The sequence below is a fragment of the Haematobia irritans genome, chromosome 2 (genome assembly GCF_050003625.1).
Source record: "Haematobia irritans isolate KBUSLIRL chromosome 2, ASM5000362v1, whole genome shotgun sequence".
In the NCBI taxonomy this organism is placed as follows: domain Eukaryota; kingdom Metazoa; phylum Arthropoda; class Insecta; order Diptera; family Muscidae; genus Haematobia; species Haematobia irritans.
Window position 1 is genome coordinate 225,321,231 of NC_134398.1, and position 19,428 is coordinate 225,340,658.

The 19,428-nt window shown below is 35.1% G+C and overlaps 1 protein-coding gene across 1 annotated transcript in view; it reads right to left on the minus strand.

The window, feature by feature from the left end:
• Positions 1 to 18,597, minus strand: part of Wnt10 (Wnt oncogene analog 10) — a 104,196-nt gene extending 85,599 nt beyond the window's left edge. Inside the window, exon 1 of the mRNA XM_075295115.1 lies at positions 17,964 to 18,597. Coding sequence (XP_075151230.1) covers positions 17,964 to 18,463 — 500 coding nt within the window. The 5' untranslated portion in view covers positions 18,464 to 18,597. The remainder of the gene's footprint in view (positions 1 to 17,963) is intronic.
• Between the last annotated feature and the right edge of the window lie 831 nt (positions 18,598 to 19,428).

A 19,428-nucleotide genomic window follows, 5' to 3' on the forward strand; every position in this document is an offset into this window, starting at 1 on the left:
AAATTTTCTATGGAAATAAAATGTTGACAAACATTGCTATAGAAATAAACTTTTTACAAAACTTTCTATAGAAATGAAATTTTGACAAAACTTTCTATAGTAATAAAATTTGACAATTTTTACATGGCTGTTAGAGGCCATATACTAACGAAATGTACCAAATTTAAACCGCATCGGATGACTTTTGCTCCTCCAAGAGGCTCCGGAGGTCAAATCTGGGGATCGGTTTATTTGGGAGCTATATATAATTATGGACCGATATGGACCAATTTTTGCATGGTTGTTAGAGACCATATACTAACACCACGTACTAAATTTCAATTGGATCGGATGAATTTTGCTCATCCAAGAGGCTCCAGAGTTCAAATCTGGGGATCGGTTTATATGGGAGCTATATATAATTATGGACCGATATGGACCAATTTTTGCATGCTTGTTAGAGACCGTATACTAACATCAGGTATCCAATTTCAAACGGATCGGATGAATTTTGCCCCTCCAAGAGGCTCCGGAGGTCAAATCTGGGGATGGGTTTATATGGGAGCTATATATAATTATGGACCGATATGGACCGGTTTTTGCATGGTTGTTAAAGACCATATACTAACACCACGTACCAAACTTCAATCGGGTAGGATGAAGTTTGCTCCTCCAAGAGGCTCCGGAGGTCAAATCTGGACATGCTTAGATCGACTCAGAATTTCACCACGACCCAGAATATATATACTTTATGGGGTCTTAGAGCAATGTTTCGATGTGTTACAAACGGAATGACAAAGTTAATATACCCCCATCCTATGGTGGAGGGTATAAAAAAGTGTTGTTCCACCAACGCACCGTGCCACAAGTCATTGAGAACGACGGCAAAAGTTCATGAATTGGGCTTCGAATTGCTTCCCCACCCACCGTATTCTCCAGATCTGGCCCCCAGCGACTTTTTCTTGTTCTCAGACCTCAAAAGGATGCTCGCAGGGAAAAAATTTGGCTGCAATGAAGAGGTGATCGCCGAAACTTAGGCCTATTTTGAGGCAAACCCGAAGGAGTACTAACAAAATGGTATCAAAAAATTGGAAGGTCGTTATAATCGTTGTTTCGCTCTTGAAGGGAACTATGTTGAATAATAAAAACGAATTTTGACAAAAAAATGTGTTTTTCTTTGTTAGACCGGGGACTTATCAGCCAACCTGTTATATAAAATTCGACACATTTACAATTCAGGGCTATTTATACACCAAAAATATTGTCGCTAAATTAAAAATCATAAATCATTCATTCGAAGATAAAAACATTTTTTTCTAGGAACTAATTATAAAGAATTGATCGAAAACTTCGAAATAAGATTTTTTAATTTGGTAAATTGTGGTACATTTTTTTTCAAATTTTGGTACATTATGTTTGGCACGAGTGACAACCGTGCTCGCTACGCTCGAATAGGTGGCGTTGTCTCATTCATTCAAACTAGAAACATTAAGTCAATTAGGTCAATGATTGAAAATGTTTAATTAAAAAATTAATCAAAATAAAAAGTCATTTAAGAAAGTGATTGAAAATAGTTACGACTTTAATTAAAAATATTAATTGATACAATCATTAAACTAACAACACAAAGTTGGTGAAAAAAATGAACGAAGATTTTCGCGGTTTTTATTAAAAAAATAATTGTTCGAAATAACAATTTCATTAAAAAATTTTATCCATGTCGATTAAAAAACTCAATTAATTGTTTAACTAATTTAATTATAAAGTTAAACTAAGTAATCAATGTAAAAACTGATTGAGTTTTCCAATCGACATTAATCTTTTGATTGAATCAATTCAAAAATTAATTGATTTTTGGCATCAAAATTAATTGTTGAAATAACAATTTCATTAAAAAATTTTATCCATGTCGATTAAAAAACTCAATTAACTGTTTAACTAATTTAATTAGAAAGTTAAACTAAGTAATTAATGTAAAAATTGATTGAGTTTTCCCAACGACATTAATTTTTTGATTGAATCAATTAAAAAATTAATTGATTTTTGGCATCAAAATCAATTAAATTTTTAATTGAATCAATTAAAAAATTAATTGAACTTTTCTAATCAAATCCATTAAATTTTTAATCAAATATTTATTTAACGCCCGACATACCGTTTTTTATTTGCTTTGCATATTTGTAGGAGGTGCACTATGAGCAGAGAATGAAGCCGACCCATTTTTTCGGCGGCGACTGACATTCATTTTTTACCTCCGGCGCCGGTGGCTTGACGGCTAAGCCGATAAAAAATTTTCTACTCGGCGGCGGATAATTATCTCTGCTGAAGACTGCAGAAAAATCACATAATTTTTTTAGCTATGACCATGGGAAAAATAGAATAAATTTGCAAAAATGTGTTCAAATCGAATTTTGAGGAAAAACTATAGAGGCTCATAAAAAACGAACGGTAACCAATCTCTCAGAATCTAGAATTTCGTTTGGAATTTTTGTGTAGTGTTGTGTAATCTATAGAAATACCTAAATTGCAAAAATTATGAAAAATTTTTACATTCCATGTGAACCCCTGTGAGAATGCTGATGATGCCAATGGTGACGACTATGATGTTGAAACACGAATGAAATGTGTTTCGATTTGGTTCCACCATCATTTCCAGGCTGGTTCATGGTGGTGTTACCTCTGAAAATTAACATTTTTAAGCGATCGATAATTGATCGCTTATAAATTTATCGATGGATGGATGATGCTATGGAATAATCGCAACGCATTGTTTGCATTTAAATAAAAGCTAATGAATGGATGTGTGGAGAAAGAACGAGAGCGAGAGAGAGAGAGACCAATTCAACCTGCATCTACATCTTCAATGGGAATGGGATAAGATGAGTGAATATAATGGCTTTTCGATAGGCCATGAGGATATGGATAGGATAATAATGAGAAGGCCGTTGAAAATGTAGATGATCGTGATGACGATGAGACGACGATTGTGTTAAATTGTGGCGCTTATCAGCGCAAGAATGTTTCATGCGATAAGCTTGGCTGGCGATGAATAAGCGTTTATGGGCCACAATGCAAATGGATGGGGAACGTCCTCGTCCTCATCATCAGCGGCAGTAGGCTCAATGGTTGAATCTATATCAGGTTCAAAATGTTTGTAATCTCCAATGTTTTAATGATGCCACACGGTGGTAATTTAACTTTGTAAAGCTATTAACGTTCCATTAAATATTCAATATCGAAGAATAGCTGCATGGTTTATGGTGTTCCTGTGGTAGTAGTTATTGGGTCTCGCGGCATGGAGGTGGGAATTGCTGATGCCGGTATTGTTGTTTTTTTTTGGTTAAAAAAATTATGAAAAAATACTTGATTTGCAAATGAATTCCCACGGTGTTTAAGTCGTCTTAAAAATCCAATATCGAAGGCATTGTCATTATGGGCCGCAAGACGATGTATCCTTTTTGGCCAATGAATGTCGTCAGTCTGTCAATGAGCTGTAGCTATTCTCACAGATTCTTGTTGCCTGGTTATTGCCTGCTCAAAATAGTTTTAGGCAATCGTTTTTTTTTTCTTTGCCTTCAAATGATGGAATGCTGACATCTCAGCTTGTCTTGCCCAGACTTGAGCGGGGCTGAATGGTGTATGGAGTAGAGCGCCTTAATCAAATGAACCGCGAAAATGTCCATATATTGTGGTTTTTTTGTTTGGTCTGGTTTCTTGTTGTAGTTGTTGTTTTCTTGGAGAGCACATCGTCTTTGGGCATTTTGCTATGCCAAACGTCTCACTTTGATTTGTTGGTTTCTATATTGCAGTCGATTTACCCTAAAATGTCCAAACGCACCGCCACTTAATAATTTATGATTGTTGTGGCAATTTAAATGGCCAATGTAAGGTAAATTAAATTGAATTCGATTTATTTATGAGGTGGTGGCGGTAGTTGTGGTTATATCCGTAAGGAATTGCGAGGAAAATAGATAGAGGATTTTGTTTTCTTTGAATTACAGAAATCTTACTGCCCTCTAAAAGTTGGAGAGACATGAGTATCGCCTGAAAGTATGCAAATATTCCGAAGATACTTGTTTATAGCAAGTTAATAATTGTACTCGTCAGTTATCGTATCGCTGGAGATTTCCTAAATGTTTTACACAAATAATTGGAAATAAATAGTACCTGATTTTTTTTTCGTAAAAAAACGCTCAAAAAGTAAAAAAAAAAAAAAATTATTAAAAAAAAGGGGAATGCAATGCATTTATATCAATTTTCTCTGGAATTGTTTGTATCTCAAGTTAGACATAAATAAACATAATCATTTTATTTCCAGTTCATAAAAAGTCACTCCTAAATATTGTCTTTTCTGTATACTATTGAAAATTTTCTTTGCATATTTTTAGGCGGTACACGTTCCGCTTGAACATAATAAGGTATGAAATAGGGGAAGTGCTTAAAATTATATTATAAATTATATTGACTCGTAAATGCGATGTTCGAATACATTCGCAATGTGAAATGGAATTTGGTGCCAAATTAGCAAAAACAAAACACAGCATTAAATGAATTAAAAAAAAATGGAATAACAGGTTGGCTGATAAGTCCCCGGTCTAACAAAGAAAAACACATTTTTTTGTCAAAATTCGTTTTTATTATTCAACATAGTTCCCTTCAAGAGCGATACACGATTATAACGACCTTCCAATTTTTTGATACCATTTTGGTAGTACTCCTTCGGTTTTGCCTCAAAATAGGCCTCAGTTTCGGCGATCACCTCTTCATTGCAGCCAAATTTTTTTCCCTGCGAGCATCCTTTTGAGGTCTGAGAACAAGAAAAAGTCGCTGGGGGCCAGATCTGGAGAATACGGTGGGTGGGGAAGCAATTCGAAGCCCAATTCATGCATTTTTTCTATCGTTCTCAATGACTTGTGTCACGGTGCGTTGTCTTGGTGGAACAACACTTTTTTCTTCTTCATATGGGGCCGTTTTGCCGCGATTTCGACCTTCAAAAGCTCCAATAACGCCATATAATAGTCACTGTTGATGGTTTTTCCCTTCTCAAGATAATCGATATAAATTATTCCATGCGCATCCCAAAAAACAGAGGCCATAACTTTGCCAGCGGAGTTTTGAGTCTTTCCACGCTTCGGAGACGGTTCACCGGTCGCTGTCCACTCAGCCGACTGTCGATTGGACTCAGGAGTGCACGCACAGAAAAAACATGTTTGGACATGGTTGCCGCATCCATTTAATGCTTATTTAGAGTATTTAATTGTCGCGAAAACCATGTATTTTGTCTTTGTAAAAATAATTTTCGAGCGGAGAAAAATATATGTTGGCAATAAGCATTTAAATGGTTCTCAAATGCCGCAAACATGTTCTATTATTTAAATGATAGAATTTGAGACCATTATATGGTCAGGAAAATCATGTACCTGACCATTCAATTTTTTTTACTTTTTCGCAAAGAAAAAAGTATTTTTATAGTTTACGTATAGATATGTCTACAAGCATTACATGGCCATAAAGATCATGTACATTGTTTTCGTGACCATTTAATTTTTTAATTTTTTTGCAGCGACAAGAATTTTATAAAAACATTGAGCAGGTACACACGATTTTCATTTTGCGCGTCAGTCGTGTGTTGATTGTTTCTTGGAATGGACGGAGAATACGGAATTATTGTGTTTTGTGTTAATTTATTTATTCAGAAATGGCACGTGGTTTTATGTGAATACAAAAAAGGAAAGTGTAATTGAAACAAATGTACCTGGTTTTTGTTCTGCATTTTGACATATGGTATAATTTATTTTTATTTGCAGTTGTATGATGTCTGTGTTTGTACATTTGATGGGCACGAAGTAAATATGGAATGATTTCTTATTGTTGAAATTGAACCAAACTAGAGTGTGTAAAAATATGTGAAGTTTGCTTGCACAACATTATAAATACAAATAAACAATGAATTAGTTTATAAATAAATAAAAACAAATAAATAAAGTTGATTTTGTGTTTTCTTTTCTCAAGTGGCGTCCTTTTTTCGACGACGAAAAAAGTTTTTTCATAAAAATCAAAACATTTTAGGTTGTGACCATGTTCTTTTAACTAGAAGAAAAACATTTTTGACGAATAACATAACATTTTAGATCGTGACCATTGTCTTTTAATGGAAACAAAATTCTTTTTATCAATATAATAACATTTTAGATGAGGACAATTGTATTTTTCTTAGAACCATGTTCACTGAGCCAACATGGTTGCAGGTTAAAATGTTACATGGTCGCCGCAAAAATAGCTGCTATCATATTATTTTGCTCTTCGAATATGATTGTGGCAATCATGTTTCTTCTCTGCGTGTGTAGTGATGGAGCCATGTTTCATCCATTGTCACATATCGACGGAAAAACTTGGGTGTATTACGAGTTAACAGCTGCAAACACCGCTCAGAATCATCAACACGTTGTTGTTTTTGGTCAAATGTAAGCTCGCGCGGCAGAATGGGCACAGAGCTTCCGCATATCCAAATATTGATGAATGATATGACCAACACGTTCCTTTGATATCTTTAAGGCCTCTGCTACCTCGATCAACTTTTTTTATGTTTTCGTCGGTAACCACCTCTTTCGGGCGTCCACTGCGTTCACCGTCCTCCGTGCTCATTTCACCACGCTTGAATTTTGCATACCAATCAATTATTATTGATTTCCCTGGGGCAGAGTCCGGAAACTCATTATCAAGCCAAGTTTTTGCTTCCACCGTTTTTTTTCCCCTTCAGAAAACAGTATTTTATCAAAACACGAATTTACTTTTTTTTCCATTTTTTCACAATAACAAAAGTTGCTTCACAAAAGACGCTCTATCTCACAAACTAATTGACTTGCAGACGTCAAATTTTTACACGAATCATTTGAAGGTTGGTACTATATAAAAATAATATTCATGCATAATACTAGCGACGCCATCTATGTGTCAGACCGGGGACTTATCAGCCAACCTGTTGGTATGGCATTTAGTGGCATTGAAGAGCCATCCCTTAAAAAAAGTGGCAAAATTTTCCCACTAAAGTGGGACAACGGAGCCACCGTGGTGAAATAGTTAATATGTCCGCCTTGCCTACATAGGGACATGGGTTCAATCCCAGTTTCGAAAAGATACCATAAAATTTTTCAACAATGGGCTTATCATAATATGGAAGTGTCGGGAGCAAACACGAAAGCACATATGATAATAACACTATGAACATTTAAAAATTAAACCTGATGTTGTATAATACTCTATGTATAATTAATTTAATTAAGAATTTCCTGCTAACCTTTGATTGTATCATTTACGTAAAAAAAGACTCAATAAATACACATTACAAAAAAAAAAAACTAAAACTACAATGAAAAAATTTCGATTTCAAATAGTTGCATAATTTCAGGGATGAAGATGAAGGCGAGTGCCTAAAAATAGAATATTGAACATATAAGCATGATTGGTTGTGTGGAATGACCTTTGATAGCCCAACTTAAAAGTGAATGTGTCCTTTCCAATCCCACTGAACACTTGACATAACTTTTCGAGGCGTAAATTTTTGCTTTGCGACCACTTCTTGAGTTTCACCACATTATTGTCGGATTTGATCCATTTCTCGTATCCTGTTACCATTCCACTTAGAAATGGCTAGATATCATTCCAGCAATGATGTTAATTCGGTCCATTACATTCTTTATAGACAATTCGTCTTTATACTCCCAAAAATACTTTTCTTCGCAACAAAATTTTAGACAAACCAAAAACCCCTGTCTTATAACGTGTTTTTTTTTAGAACAAGTAAACCCGAATTTTTGATAAGCGATTTAGCGATTGCCTCTAGTTTTTTTATTTGCTTTAAAAAAATTCAGCGTAAAAAGAAAATTTTGCTGGTCTGAAATTTCGTTGTTCAGAAAAGAAAACTTTTCTTTCAGTGTACATAGGCATGATTATTTGTATAGAATGACCTTTGGTACCCCAACTTAAAAGTGAAATGGAAGCAGCTTATAGTGAATGTGTCCTTTCCAATCCAACCGAACACTTAACATAACATAACCCAAACGGCGAATTTCCATAATTTTTTAAATGGTTCAAAATCGTGTACTGACTAATATTTAGTCCATCAGCGATGTTAGTCTTCTTATATGATGGTCCTCGTTAATTTTTCCATAATTCCATCGATTTTTCAACGATGGATCGACCTGAGCGATTATCATAATTAACCCCCATGTTCCGCAAAATTTTCGTTTGGTCATAATTTCTTAACCCTGAAGCTTATAAACTTAAATCTTGGTAAAATAGTTCTCTATAATGAGAAGTTTATATCAGAATTGCATTTGAGCCCGAGAGTATCAAGTTTTGTTTGATTTTTGGTCGACCTTTTTGTTAGAATTATAAATTAATGGTTCTTCAAGCTCGAGGTCTTTTTAAAATATTTTATTTATTATTCCCAATATTTCGCGATTACGATATTGAATCGCTTCCTCAGGGGTCTACAATAGATTTATAGAAATTACATTTCATAAATATCACAGTATTAAACATTTAATAATTTAAAATAAGTGTAAATCTTAATTACTTTTAGTTAATAATCTTAAATGGTATTATAGGATAATATAATTATACAAAAAACGGACAGACATATCTTAATCTCATTTTTCAAGTATCAGGCGAACAGAAAAATTAAAACAGTAACACAACCAATGACTTACATGTATAGTATCCACAACACAAAATACTTAAAGCTACTGTAGATTCACTACCCTCGTCAGCTGTCTGTAATGCACTGAGTTGTTTTTACTATTGCACGATGATCACTACCATGTATTTGTTGTTTCCTTTTCCGAAGCAAATGCCTGTAACAGTGAGCGATGTTTTCTGTATCAACTTTGAAGTTCATTCGTTTGCTTGCAGGTACATTGTTTATGTGAAGTGTTTCTAGTGTAAACCTTTTGCTGTAATTATTCTCTCTTTCTAATATTCTTACGTCGTCAAAGTTTGGGGTATGATTGTTTCTCGCACAGTGGTCTGCTAGTGCCGTTTTTGTGGTATTCGAGTTGGTGCGTAATTTAATATCCGATTTATGTCCTGAAATTCTTGTTTTTAATTTGTTTTTGGATGTTCCTACATAAACTTTTTCACATTTTTCTTTATTATTTCCACCGCACGGTATTTCATAAATCGTATTATGTTTTTCCATAGTGGGGATCTTGGTTTTCATGTTGGAAAATAATTTTTTTGAGAGTATTGTTTGACTTGTGTGCTAAAGTGTATTGTCCTTTGTCAAAGATTTCAGAGTTTGTAATTCGTTCTGATAATTTGTTGACATATACTAGTGACTTGTATATTGTTTCCTCGTTTTTATTTTCGTTTTGTTTTTTCCCCTCCGGTTTAAATTGTGATATTAAGTCATTAATTAAATATTTTGGAAAATTATTGTTGTGTAGAATATCTCTAATAATGGATTTGTTTTTAGAATGATATTCTTTGTCACTTATGTTTAACACCCTGTTTATAAGATTTTTTGCTGTGTTAATCACTATCCTTTTTGGGTGTTGTGAAAAATAATTCATTATTCTCCCCGATGCTGTTGGTTTTTGGTACCAATCTAAACCAAGTTTATAATTTTCCTTCCTGATAACCAGCGTGTCTAAGTATGGAATTCTGCCGTTTTTCTCTATTTCTACCGTGAATTTTATGCTATTATGGAAGCCATTTAATGTTGTCAAGATCTCATGTATTGCACCTTCCCGAACCACAGCAAATATATCGTCCACATATTTCGTCAAGATTTTTGGTTTTGTTGTCAAGTTTTTCATGCAGTTGTCCAGTAAATGTTCCATAACTATATCAGCTACAATAGGTGAAGCAGATGATCCCATCGGCAGTCCTCTCTTTTGTTTATATGTTTTGTCTTCATACGTAAAGTATCTATTCTCCACTATGCAGAATTTTAAAATTTTCATAAATATATTCTTTGTAAGTCTAGTATGGCCCTCCAATTCTTGCCATCTACTTTCGATGATTTTTAAAGCTAAGTCAACCGGTACACTTGGGAATAGGGACACAACGTCAAAAGATATTAATTTTTCATCCTCCTTGATAGTCAGGTTCTTGATCTTATTTTTAAATTGCAGGGAGTCCTTTATATTGTACTTCGAGTCCTGTGTTAAGGACTCGAAGTACAATATAGTATCTCTATTTGTTCGTTACAAGATAAATAAATTCATGTGATTTGCGATTCCGAATATCGGAACATGGGGGTAAGATATTTATTTTATAAGCACGGTAGAAGTGAAAAATTACAAAAAAATATCTTTGCCTACTTTTACGGATGTCTATGGCATTTCTGGTTTGCATACTTTTAGGGGTAGCAATATTTGCATACTAAAACTATTCTAATGGATATCACGTATATTCACACTCAAATGCGTTGTACTTATATGTATTCTCTCTCTGTCTGTCTCTCTCTTCCTATCGCACACCTTATAAACTTGCATAAGATAATTATATCCTTTAGCTTTGTTGCCTTAGGCTTAGAATACGTATGAGAAACCCTAAAATAATGGCAGCACCATTTTGTGTTCAACATTCAGCGCAATGTCCACTTAAGTCAAGTTGCATTTTGATGCTTGTGTTCCTGTTGGTTTTTGTCATTTTGTTGGATTGGTACTTGAAGGGGGCTTGTTTGCAACCATGATGCATTTTGCTCATTGTTAAAACAAATGGCCAAGATGGGTGTTGCACCATTTGACTCTCAATTAGAATGAACATACACTCTTCGACCTGTATGGTTCATTTGCATTTCACAAAAAAAATAAGAAAAAAAAAACGAAAAATGAATGCATTCACACCTTAAGTGAGGAGTGGGGAAGGGAAGATATATGACATACTCGTCGTAAGACACTGCAGTGACATTATTGAAATCCCAAACAATAGCAACCTCAAGTGCAACACTATAACAAAATCACCTCATTTCTCATTTTCCCAAGGCTCTTCTTGCAGTATGCATTTGACATCGCAGAATGACATCAGCATTAGGCTACATCTTCATTTATGCTACAAAAACTAAAGCAAACCTATTATGGATTTAGGTAAGACCGCTGAAAAATAAATCATGCCTCGCTAGCGCCTCCTTTGCAAGCTCTAAGACTGTAACTGCAATGGTGCAACAACATTAGCTAAATTCTTTCGGGTCTCTGATTATGCATCTGCCTTGCATTATGGTGATGATGATGATGATGAAGATGGAGTCCATCCCATTCTCACTCTCCCAATCACTGCAAGCAAGTGATGAATAATGAAAATTATGGTACTTGCGACATGGACAAGTGCATTCCCATGATGAGAGTATTGCGGTTGCATTAGTTGATGACATCTTAAGATGTCAACAAGACTGAAAGTTATGAACTGCAACAGTGCATCCAAATCGGTTTGATGAGCTGTACCAAACATGCGGAGTACTGATAACCAAAGTCTCAATTTCTTAGACTTTAGAAATGCAGAATTAGGATAAGAAATTTCATACAATGTGGTAGAATATTTTTTGCGAAAATATTTTCTTCGTTTTTATAGACACTGCAATTTTCAGTTCCATACATGGATTAAACTGCAAAGTTTAATCCAAGTCTACAAGTTGATCCCTGGATGTCTGCGTGTCTTCATACCAATTTGTTGTTCGGAATATCGGCACCGTTTCCAAAGCAAAAGACAGTAATTAAATACAGTTTTTTATACATTTTATTTAAATCAAACTGAAGCTAATAATAATTTCATATCCAATACAAAACAATAACTCCTTCAAATTGACAATTAAGTGGAATGGTCCTATCAGCGTTACCTTTGAGAAGTTTTAAAAACAATCTTAAAAGAGTAGATTTTTAATAAATCTATATATATATATAAAATTCAATCTATGTTTGTTTATTTGTTTGTTTGTTTGTATGTACCGAGTTGGCTCCGAAACGGCTGAACCGATTTACTTGAAACTTTCAGAGATCGTAGGGGGCGTTCATGTGGTGAAAATAGGGTACCTCATTTTTTGACACCTGGTCGCGGAGGGGGACCTCCCCTTTGTCGGACTTTTTGAAAATTGGACCAAAGTTGACCGATTTGCTTGAAATTTTCATTGAAGATTGGGGTTGGCATCTAGACAAAGATCCGCTACTTTTTATTTCGATATTTGGTGGCGGATGGGGGCCTCCCCTTTGTTCGAATTTTTTTAAGAAGAGTGAAAAAACTAAAATTCTCTAAATTATCTGAGATTTACAGAGAACATGTGGGTATCCGATGATTTCATATGTGGATGGGGAGGGGGACCTCCCCCTTGCCCTACTTTTTGAAACTTGGAACAAAATTATGCGATTTGCTTGAAATTTTCATTGAATGTTGGGGTTGGCATCTAGACAAAACACCGCTACATTATTTTTCGATATTTGGTCGGGGAGGGGGACCACCCCTTTGCCAGATTTTTTTTTTTTTTGAAAGTACAAACAAAACTAAACTCCCCCGACTGAAATTTTATGGAAAAAATGGGTTATGAAATTTATATCAGGTTCTCGATTTTTTAATAAAAATAAAAGGGCATAGGGAGACATCCGCTTCTCTTAAGTACATACAGAGAAACAATTAAACTTTTACCGAGTTACTTGAAATTTACAGAGGACTGGGGAGAGGTTACGATATTAATAGTTGATACCTGATTTTGTGATATTTGGACGGAAGAGAGGCCGCCCTTTTAGGCTTATAATTTGCTTGACATTTTCTGGGACGTTTACAAAAGGTACGCTACATCACTTTTCGATATTTAGTCGGGGAGGAGGTCCTCCTCTAAAACTGCAAAAAAAAAAGCAACAATTCTTAAGTTTTCTTGAAATTTACATAGGCAGTGGGGGAAGGTTATGAACGAAGAGGCAACCTTCCTTGCCCCACACTTGAAGGAAAGTTTCAAGAATTTTCAGGGAAGGTTAGGGGTGCTATTCACTAAGGTGTTTGTCGAAAGTGACGTCTTTTTAAAACAATAGAGCAAAATTTAACATCGCCGATCTACTTGAAATTTATAGGGAACGTGGTAGGAGGTGATTAAATTTATACATGATTTTTAAATTAGTATATGATTTTTCGATATCTGGTTGGGGAAGGGGAAAATTGAAATAAACTTTGTCGATTTACTTCGATAGAATTTATAGGGACCATTGAGTAGTTGCGAAATTAATATAGGGTACGTGATAGTCCGATATCAGGTCGGAGTGGAGCGAAGGTGGGGGAGGGTTCCCTTTTGTCCGTTTTTTTTCTTAAATTGAAAGTAGAGGGTTGTACGTAAATGGGAACTCGGTACATAATTTTATGATTTTTGCACAGGCTTCTGCCAGACTTTTTTTTAGTAAAGAACTTAAATTTACATGAAATTGGCAGCCAACGTAGAGGGTGCATCATTTTCCAACATTTTAGCAAATGTTAATGTGGTAAAATTTTTTACTATTTTTGCTTTTTCCGATTTATTGGATGGGAAACAGTAATTCTTTGTATGTTATTATAATATAGTGCTTAATTTTCAGATATGTTGAGGAGAAGGATACCTTTCCTTGACAAACCACACTTAAAATTCACAAGAAATATAGAAGAAGGTACACCCTCTCCCGCCGTATTTGTACCTATAAACGAAAAATCAAGTAGTCCGATTTGTTTAAAAGAATTCAAATCTTTTCGAATTTGTTTTCAGCACGAAGTATATAGTTGACTAAGTTAACGCAAAATATTCCTCCAAATATGCTTCGGAAGGCGCAGCGAAGCGGGCCGGGTTACGCTAGTACAATATAAAAGCATTTTTTTGTATCCCCTTTATCGGGGAGCCAATCTAAATTAAATTAAAACAAGTAAGGGAAGTCTAAAGTCGGGCGGGGCCGACTATATTATACCCTGCACCACTTTGTAGATGCACATTCTCGATAGCATATCCAATGTGTTGGGATATATATACCAGATCTGGACAAAATTTGTCAGAGTTCTACAACATTTATAGACTTTAAATTTAAGTCGGCTAATGCCTAGGGGTGGAACACAATGTTAGTAAACAAATATGGGAAACATTTAAATCTGAACCAATTTTGAGGCAACTTGGCAAAAGTGTATTTATGATTTATCGGTCGATAGATATGTATTAGAAATAAGGAACAATTTGAGTCACTTTTACAAATTTTCGACTTTGCAGTGGCAATTTTATAAGGAAACTGTGGGTGTTTTAGCCATTTTTGGCCAAATCGGAAAAACATATATATATGGAGGCTATATAGTATTTTAATTCTAATCCCTGTGCAAAATTTCACATAAATTGGACTACAACTTTGACCTCTGCTCCACAATGTGGCGCAGGGTATAAATATTCATAATTTCATTTATTCAAAATTAAGTTTTCTACATTAGGTTTACGACTTTTGCGACATACGTATTATACCGTCGTAAACGTATGTCGCAAAAGTCACAGTTTGCGACAGACCAACCCTGATTCTAACGCTTGTCTGAAACGATTGACTTCTAATATTTTCAGAAATTTGCAATCTTTCTAAAAGAGATTTAACAGCTTTATCGACAAAATAATATAGTATTAATAATAATTTGTACCATTTTATCAATTCTTACTATGTTTATAACCTATTTGAAACAAAACAAGTATATACCGCCGTAAGTTCGGCCAGGCCGAATCTTATGTACCCTCCACCATGGCCCAGCAAAAAAAGAGCTTCCAAAAAAGTAGTTTGGATCCCCAATCTGTGATCCGGAAGTAGTGCAAACTTGGATCATCTCCAATGAATTTTACATGGGCTTGTCATAGGACGGAAGTACTCACTTTTTGGATCCTTTACATTGCTTTAGAAGTTGTGCCCTGGAAGTTAATTTGAATGAAGAAATTTAAAAAGCGAAAAAAAATTTTTTTTCAACCAATTTCACTTTTTTTCATCCACATGTTTTATTACACAATTATTTTCCTATTATCTAATTTTTACAAATTGAAAAACTTTTTCGCTCCGACCAGGGGTTGAACCTGGGTTTGCTGGCACCATAACAGAACGTCTTAGCACACTCAGCCACAAACGCCATTGAACATAAAGCGTCGAAAGGTCAATTCAAATGTTTGTGATATGATCGTAATACGACACCAAGGAATAACATTCTAATTGCTTCTCGAGATGTTCTTTATTAGTATGAACGAAAAAATAAGAAACGCAGGTTCAAATCTCACCAGCGGCAATTTTTTTTATCAAATATTTTTCTAAAAAATTATTTTTTAAGTCATGCATCGTTTTTATTTTTTATTTTCGGTATATATTATCGTATAAATATATTTTTTCCATTAAAAACCAACAAAAAAATTAAAACTTTTCGTAATTTGCAAAACCTTCTCAAAAGAACTTCCATGGAAGCGAAAAAGTCAAACGGCACAGGTTCAAATCCCAGCGGGGATGAAATTTTTTTTATTATTTTTTTTTACTTTTTTATTAATTTTCTATTTTTTTAGTTTTTTTTTATTAGTTTTCTACTTTTTTGTAAAATTTAATTGTCCAAAATTTGCACTTAAAATAGCCTGATTGCATTCTTTCTAATACTTGTCCAAAAGGACTGCATCGGAAGTAGAAAAAATCATTGGGGGATCCCAAGATGCGCTTTAGAAGAAATGTTTGTGCACTTGTCCAAAAGGACTGCATCGGAAGTGGAAAAAAAATCATTGGGGGATCCCACGATGCGCTTTAGAAGAAATGTTTGTGGACTTGTTCCAAAGGACTGCATTGGAAGTTGAAAAAACTCGATGGGGGATTCTGGGAAGGGCTTTAAAAGAAATCTTTGTGGAAAAACTTCCAATTTTTTTTGCTGGGGGATTGCGTAGAAACTTCTTAACATCGTTTTCTAAATTGTGAGTTAGTCCATACGTGGCATATATTAGACAAAAAAGGTATGGTTGTTAAATATCATATACTAACACTACGTACCAAATTTCAACAGAATCAGATGAATTTTGGTCTTCCAAGAGGCTCCGGAGGTCAAATCAGGCGATCGGTTTATATGGGGGCTATATATAATTATGGACCGATGTGGACCAATTTCTGCATGGTGATTAGAGACCATTTCAGCCAGATCGGATGAAATTTGCTTCTCTTAGAGGCTCCGCAAGCCAAATCTGGTAATCGGTTTATATGGGGGCTATATATTATTATGAACCGATGTGGACCAATTTTTGCATGGTTGTTAGAGATCATATGCTGACACTATGTACCAAATTTCAGCCAGATCGGATGAAATTTTCTTCTCTTAGAGGCTCCGCAAGCCAAATCTGGTGATCGGTTTATATGGGGGCTATATATTATTATGAACCGATGTGGACCAATTTTTGCATGGTTGTTAGAGATCATATGCTGACACTATGTACCAAATTTCAGCCCGATCGGATGAAATTTGCTTCTTTTAGAGGCTCCGTAACCCAAATTTGGGGGTCCGTTTATATGGGGGCTATACGTAAAAGTGGTCCGATATGGCCCATTTGCAATACCATCCGACCTACATCAATAACAACTACTTGTGCCAAGTTTCAAGTCGATAGCTTATTTCGTTCGGAAGTTAGCGTGATTTCAACAGACAGACGGACGGACGGACATGCTCAGATCGACTCAGAATTTCACCACGACCCAGAATATATATACTTTACGGGGTTTTACAGCAATATTTCGATGCGTTACAAACGGGATGACAAAGTTAATATAAAATGTATAAAATTACCCATTAAAATGTGAAAAACGCGAGCTTTAAAAAATTTAATTATACCGAAAAAAACCGTAGACAAATTAACGCTGTTTTTAACTTATTTTGATTGCAAAAATATTATTTGTACGTAGTTAAATTTAGTTATTTTTTGCGAAATTTTCCTTTTTTAAGTATATTTCAAAAATTTTATCAACTAAACGTGGGTATAAAGTTCAATAACAGTACACATAAGTTCAATAACTATGAACAAAAGCAGAAAAGAGTTTTCGTACGATTCCCAAAAATAGTAGCAATGAACAACTGTATGGTTAAAATGGTTATGATTTGGCGCCAATGATTTTTTTCTTCAGTTTTAGTTAATTTTTTCTTCTATGAGAGGGTATAATTTCGGGAAATGTTGTTAAAAATCATACCAGCGCATTAAGTTTTCCCGGTTTTAACAACGCTTTGTGGAAATCTTAAAATGTGGAGTACAATTTAGTTTAAATTAGTTCGCATTCATTCTTCCTATAGAACAGTTTACTTTTTTTTCTGTGTATAAGAACATCACGTGTAGTTAAAATAAAAAAACATCTTTGCGAGGACATTTCTGAATCTTTAGTATTTCTACGTTATAGCCTATTCCCGACTTCGAAGAGCTCGTTGGTAATTAGCTCATTTGAATAAATACGCATTAAAAAAATCACTATTAACACCTGCAACTGTTGTTGACGACAAGATGGATATGTGGGGACATAATGGGATGATGAAAATGACGATGACAACAACTTCCATTAGTGGCAACAATGAATGTGTGATTGATTAATTGGTCCTGCTGGCTTATGAGTGTGTAAGTGTATGTGTGTGTTATAACAGGATGATAGTCATGTCTGGTTAACATATCCACTCGGCTCTTGGTCTATGGCAAAATACCTTACAACGAAACAGACACACACACACACAAATTGCCAACAGTAATTGTGGTGAAGTGGATGACATCCATCCTGCATGTATATACATGGATCACCGACAAGGACTATGATGATTTTTGTTACCAAGTTTGTATGGGCTCCAAAAGTGGCTTTAGTTTATTCAGCCAGTGAGAGCATACTACGATACACCTACTATGGCACATGAGTTTTGAGATTTTTATGCTTGGCCTAAAGCAAATGGTGATGGTGGAGAGGCCTGGAGTCCTATGCCTAGATACGGACATGAAAGATAGGTGGTTGACAGAGTTTGGAGGTACTTACCTTCTTGTACAGCAGGCCAAGATAATCACAATAATTAAATGCAAATGCAGGTGTAGGCAACGAGGCGTTACAGTTAAATTTCCCGTTGATGTGGATGTGGATGCGGATGTGTTTGGCAATGACGATGACAACGACGATGTCGATGGCGATGATGATGTTGATGTTGATGACATCGATGTCGTTGTTGTATGCAGATGTATAGTTTTTGTTGTAGTGGTTGCTGTTGCCAATGTTGGCTGCTGATCCTGTGGTTGATAATGGTGATGTTGAGGGTGAAGATGCAATGATGCTGCATACCCAGAAGTAGGTGTTTGATTTGCTTGATTGGTTCGAATCCTTGACGACTCTTCGATTTGATGATGGCTTTTGCCATAGTACTCTGATTGCTGTTGCTGATGTTGATGATGGCTTTTCTGTTGCTCTCGTCGTCGTTGTCGTTGTTTTGTTGATGCTGTTACTGGCGGTGGTTGTGGCGGTGTTAATCCGAACAATAAAAACATTGCTAATTCTTTTGTAAAATTGTTGTAATTGCCTTAATTGGTGCTGCCGTTGTCGTTGACTTGACCGTTCCAATGGCCAGTGTTGGTTATGGGGACGACTTGGTCGTTGGTGCTGCTGCTGCAATTGTGGGGCTTTTAGCTGGGAATTTGTTAAATTTTTTCGTTGTTCGTTGTTAAAGACACAAACACTCTGACAATGCTCGATAAAAATTCTGGTGATTTTAAAAATGGCCGTAAACATTTTTGCGGTACAAACGGCTCAAAACACAATTCCACAACGACCATTGGGTATTTCAACATTTAAACAATTTTTGTGTTGGCAAGTATCTCCGGATTTTTTTTTTAATTTCTTTAGGACTATTTTTTTTTTGTTAATTTTTTTCGCTAATGTATTTTTCAGAAGTATTTCTCAGATTTATTTTCACATTTTTGGTTTCTGGTTTTTTTCATTTAATTTCACTGATGATCTTTAATTATAAATAATTATTTGTTATTGTAACGACTGTGTTGTTTGTGTTTTGGAAATCATTAAGAGCAAATTGTTACAATCACTATTCATGTGGCTGATCATATGTTGAAAGAAAACAAAAAAGAAAAAATTTAGATATTTCTATACTGCTCTTGATTTTGAATGTTTTGGTCTTGATTGATCTTTGTTAACTGTTTCCTAGCCTCTTTGGATGGAGACTTCTATGCTCTGTTCGCCACAACAATCCAAGGTATTGGATTTGCAGTCTTACTGGGCGTTTGCCAGTTTCTGAGTTAGAGATTTCATCGTGTGTATGAATATGGCCTCAGTGTCCGTCCCTCTTTTCAAACTTCAAGTGCTTTGAGCTTTAATGCATATAATCCATAACGTTTAGAGGAGAATGGCTTGTGGTCTTTTCTATTTAAATTAACGTTTTATTGTTGCTCTAGCTGATTTATCTCATTTTCGGAGTATTTTTTTCATTCAACTCAAGTTC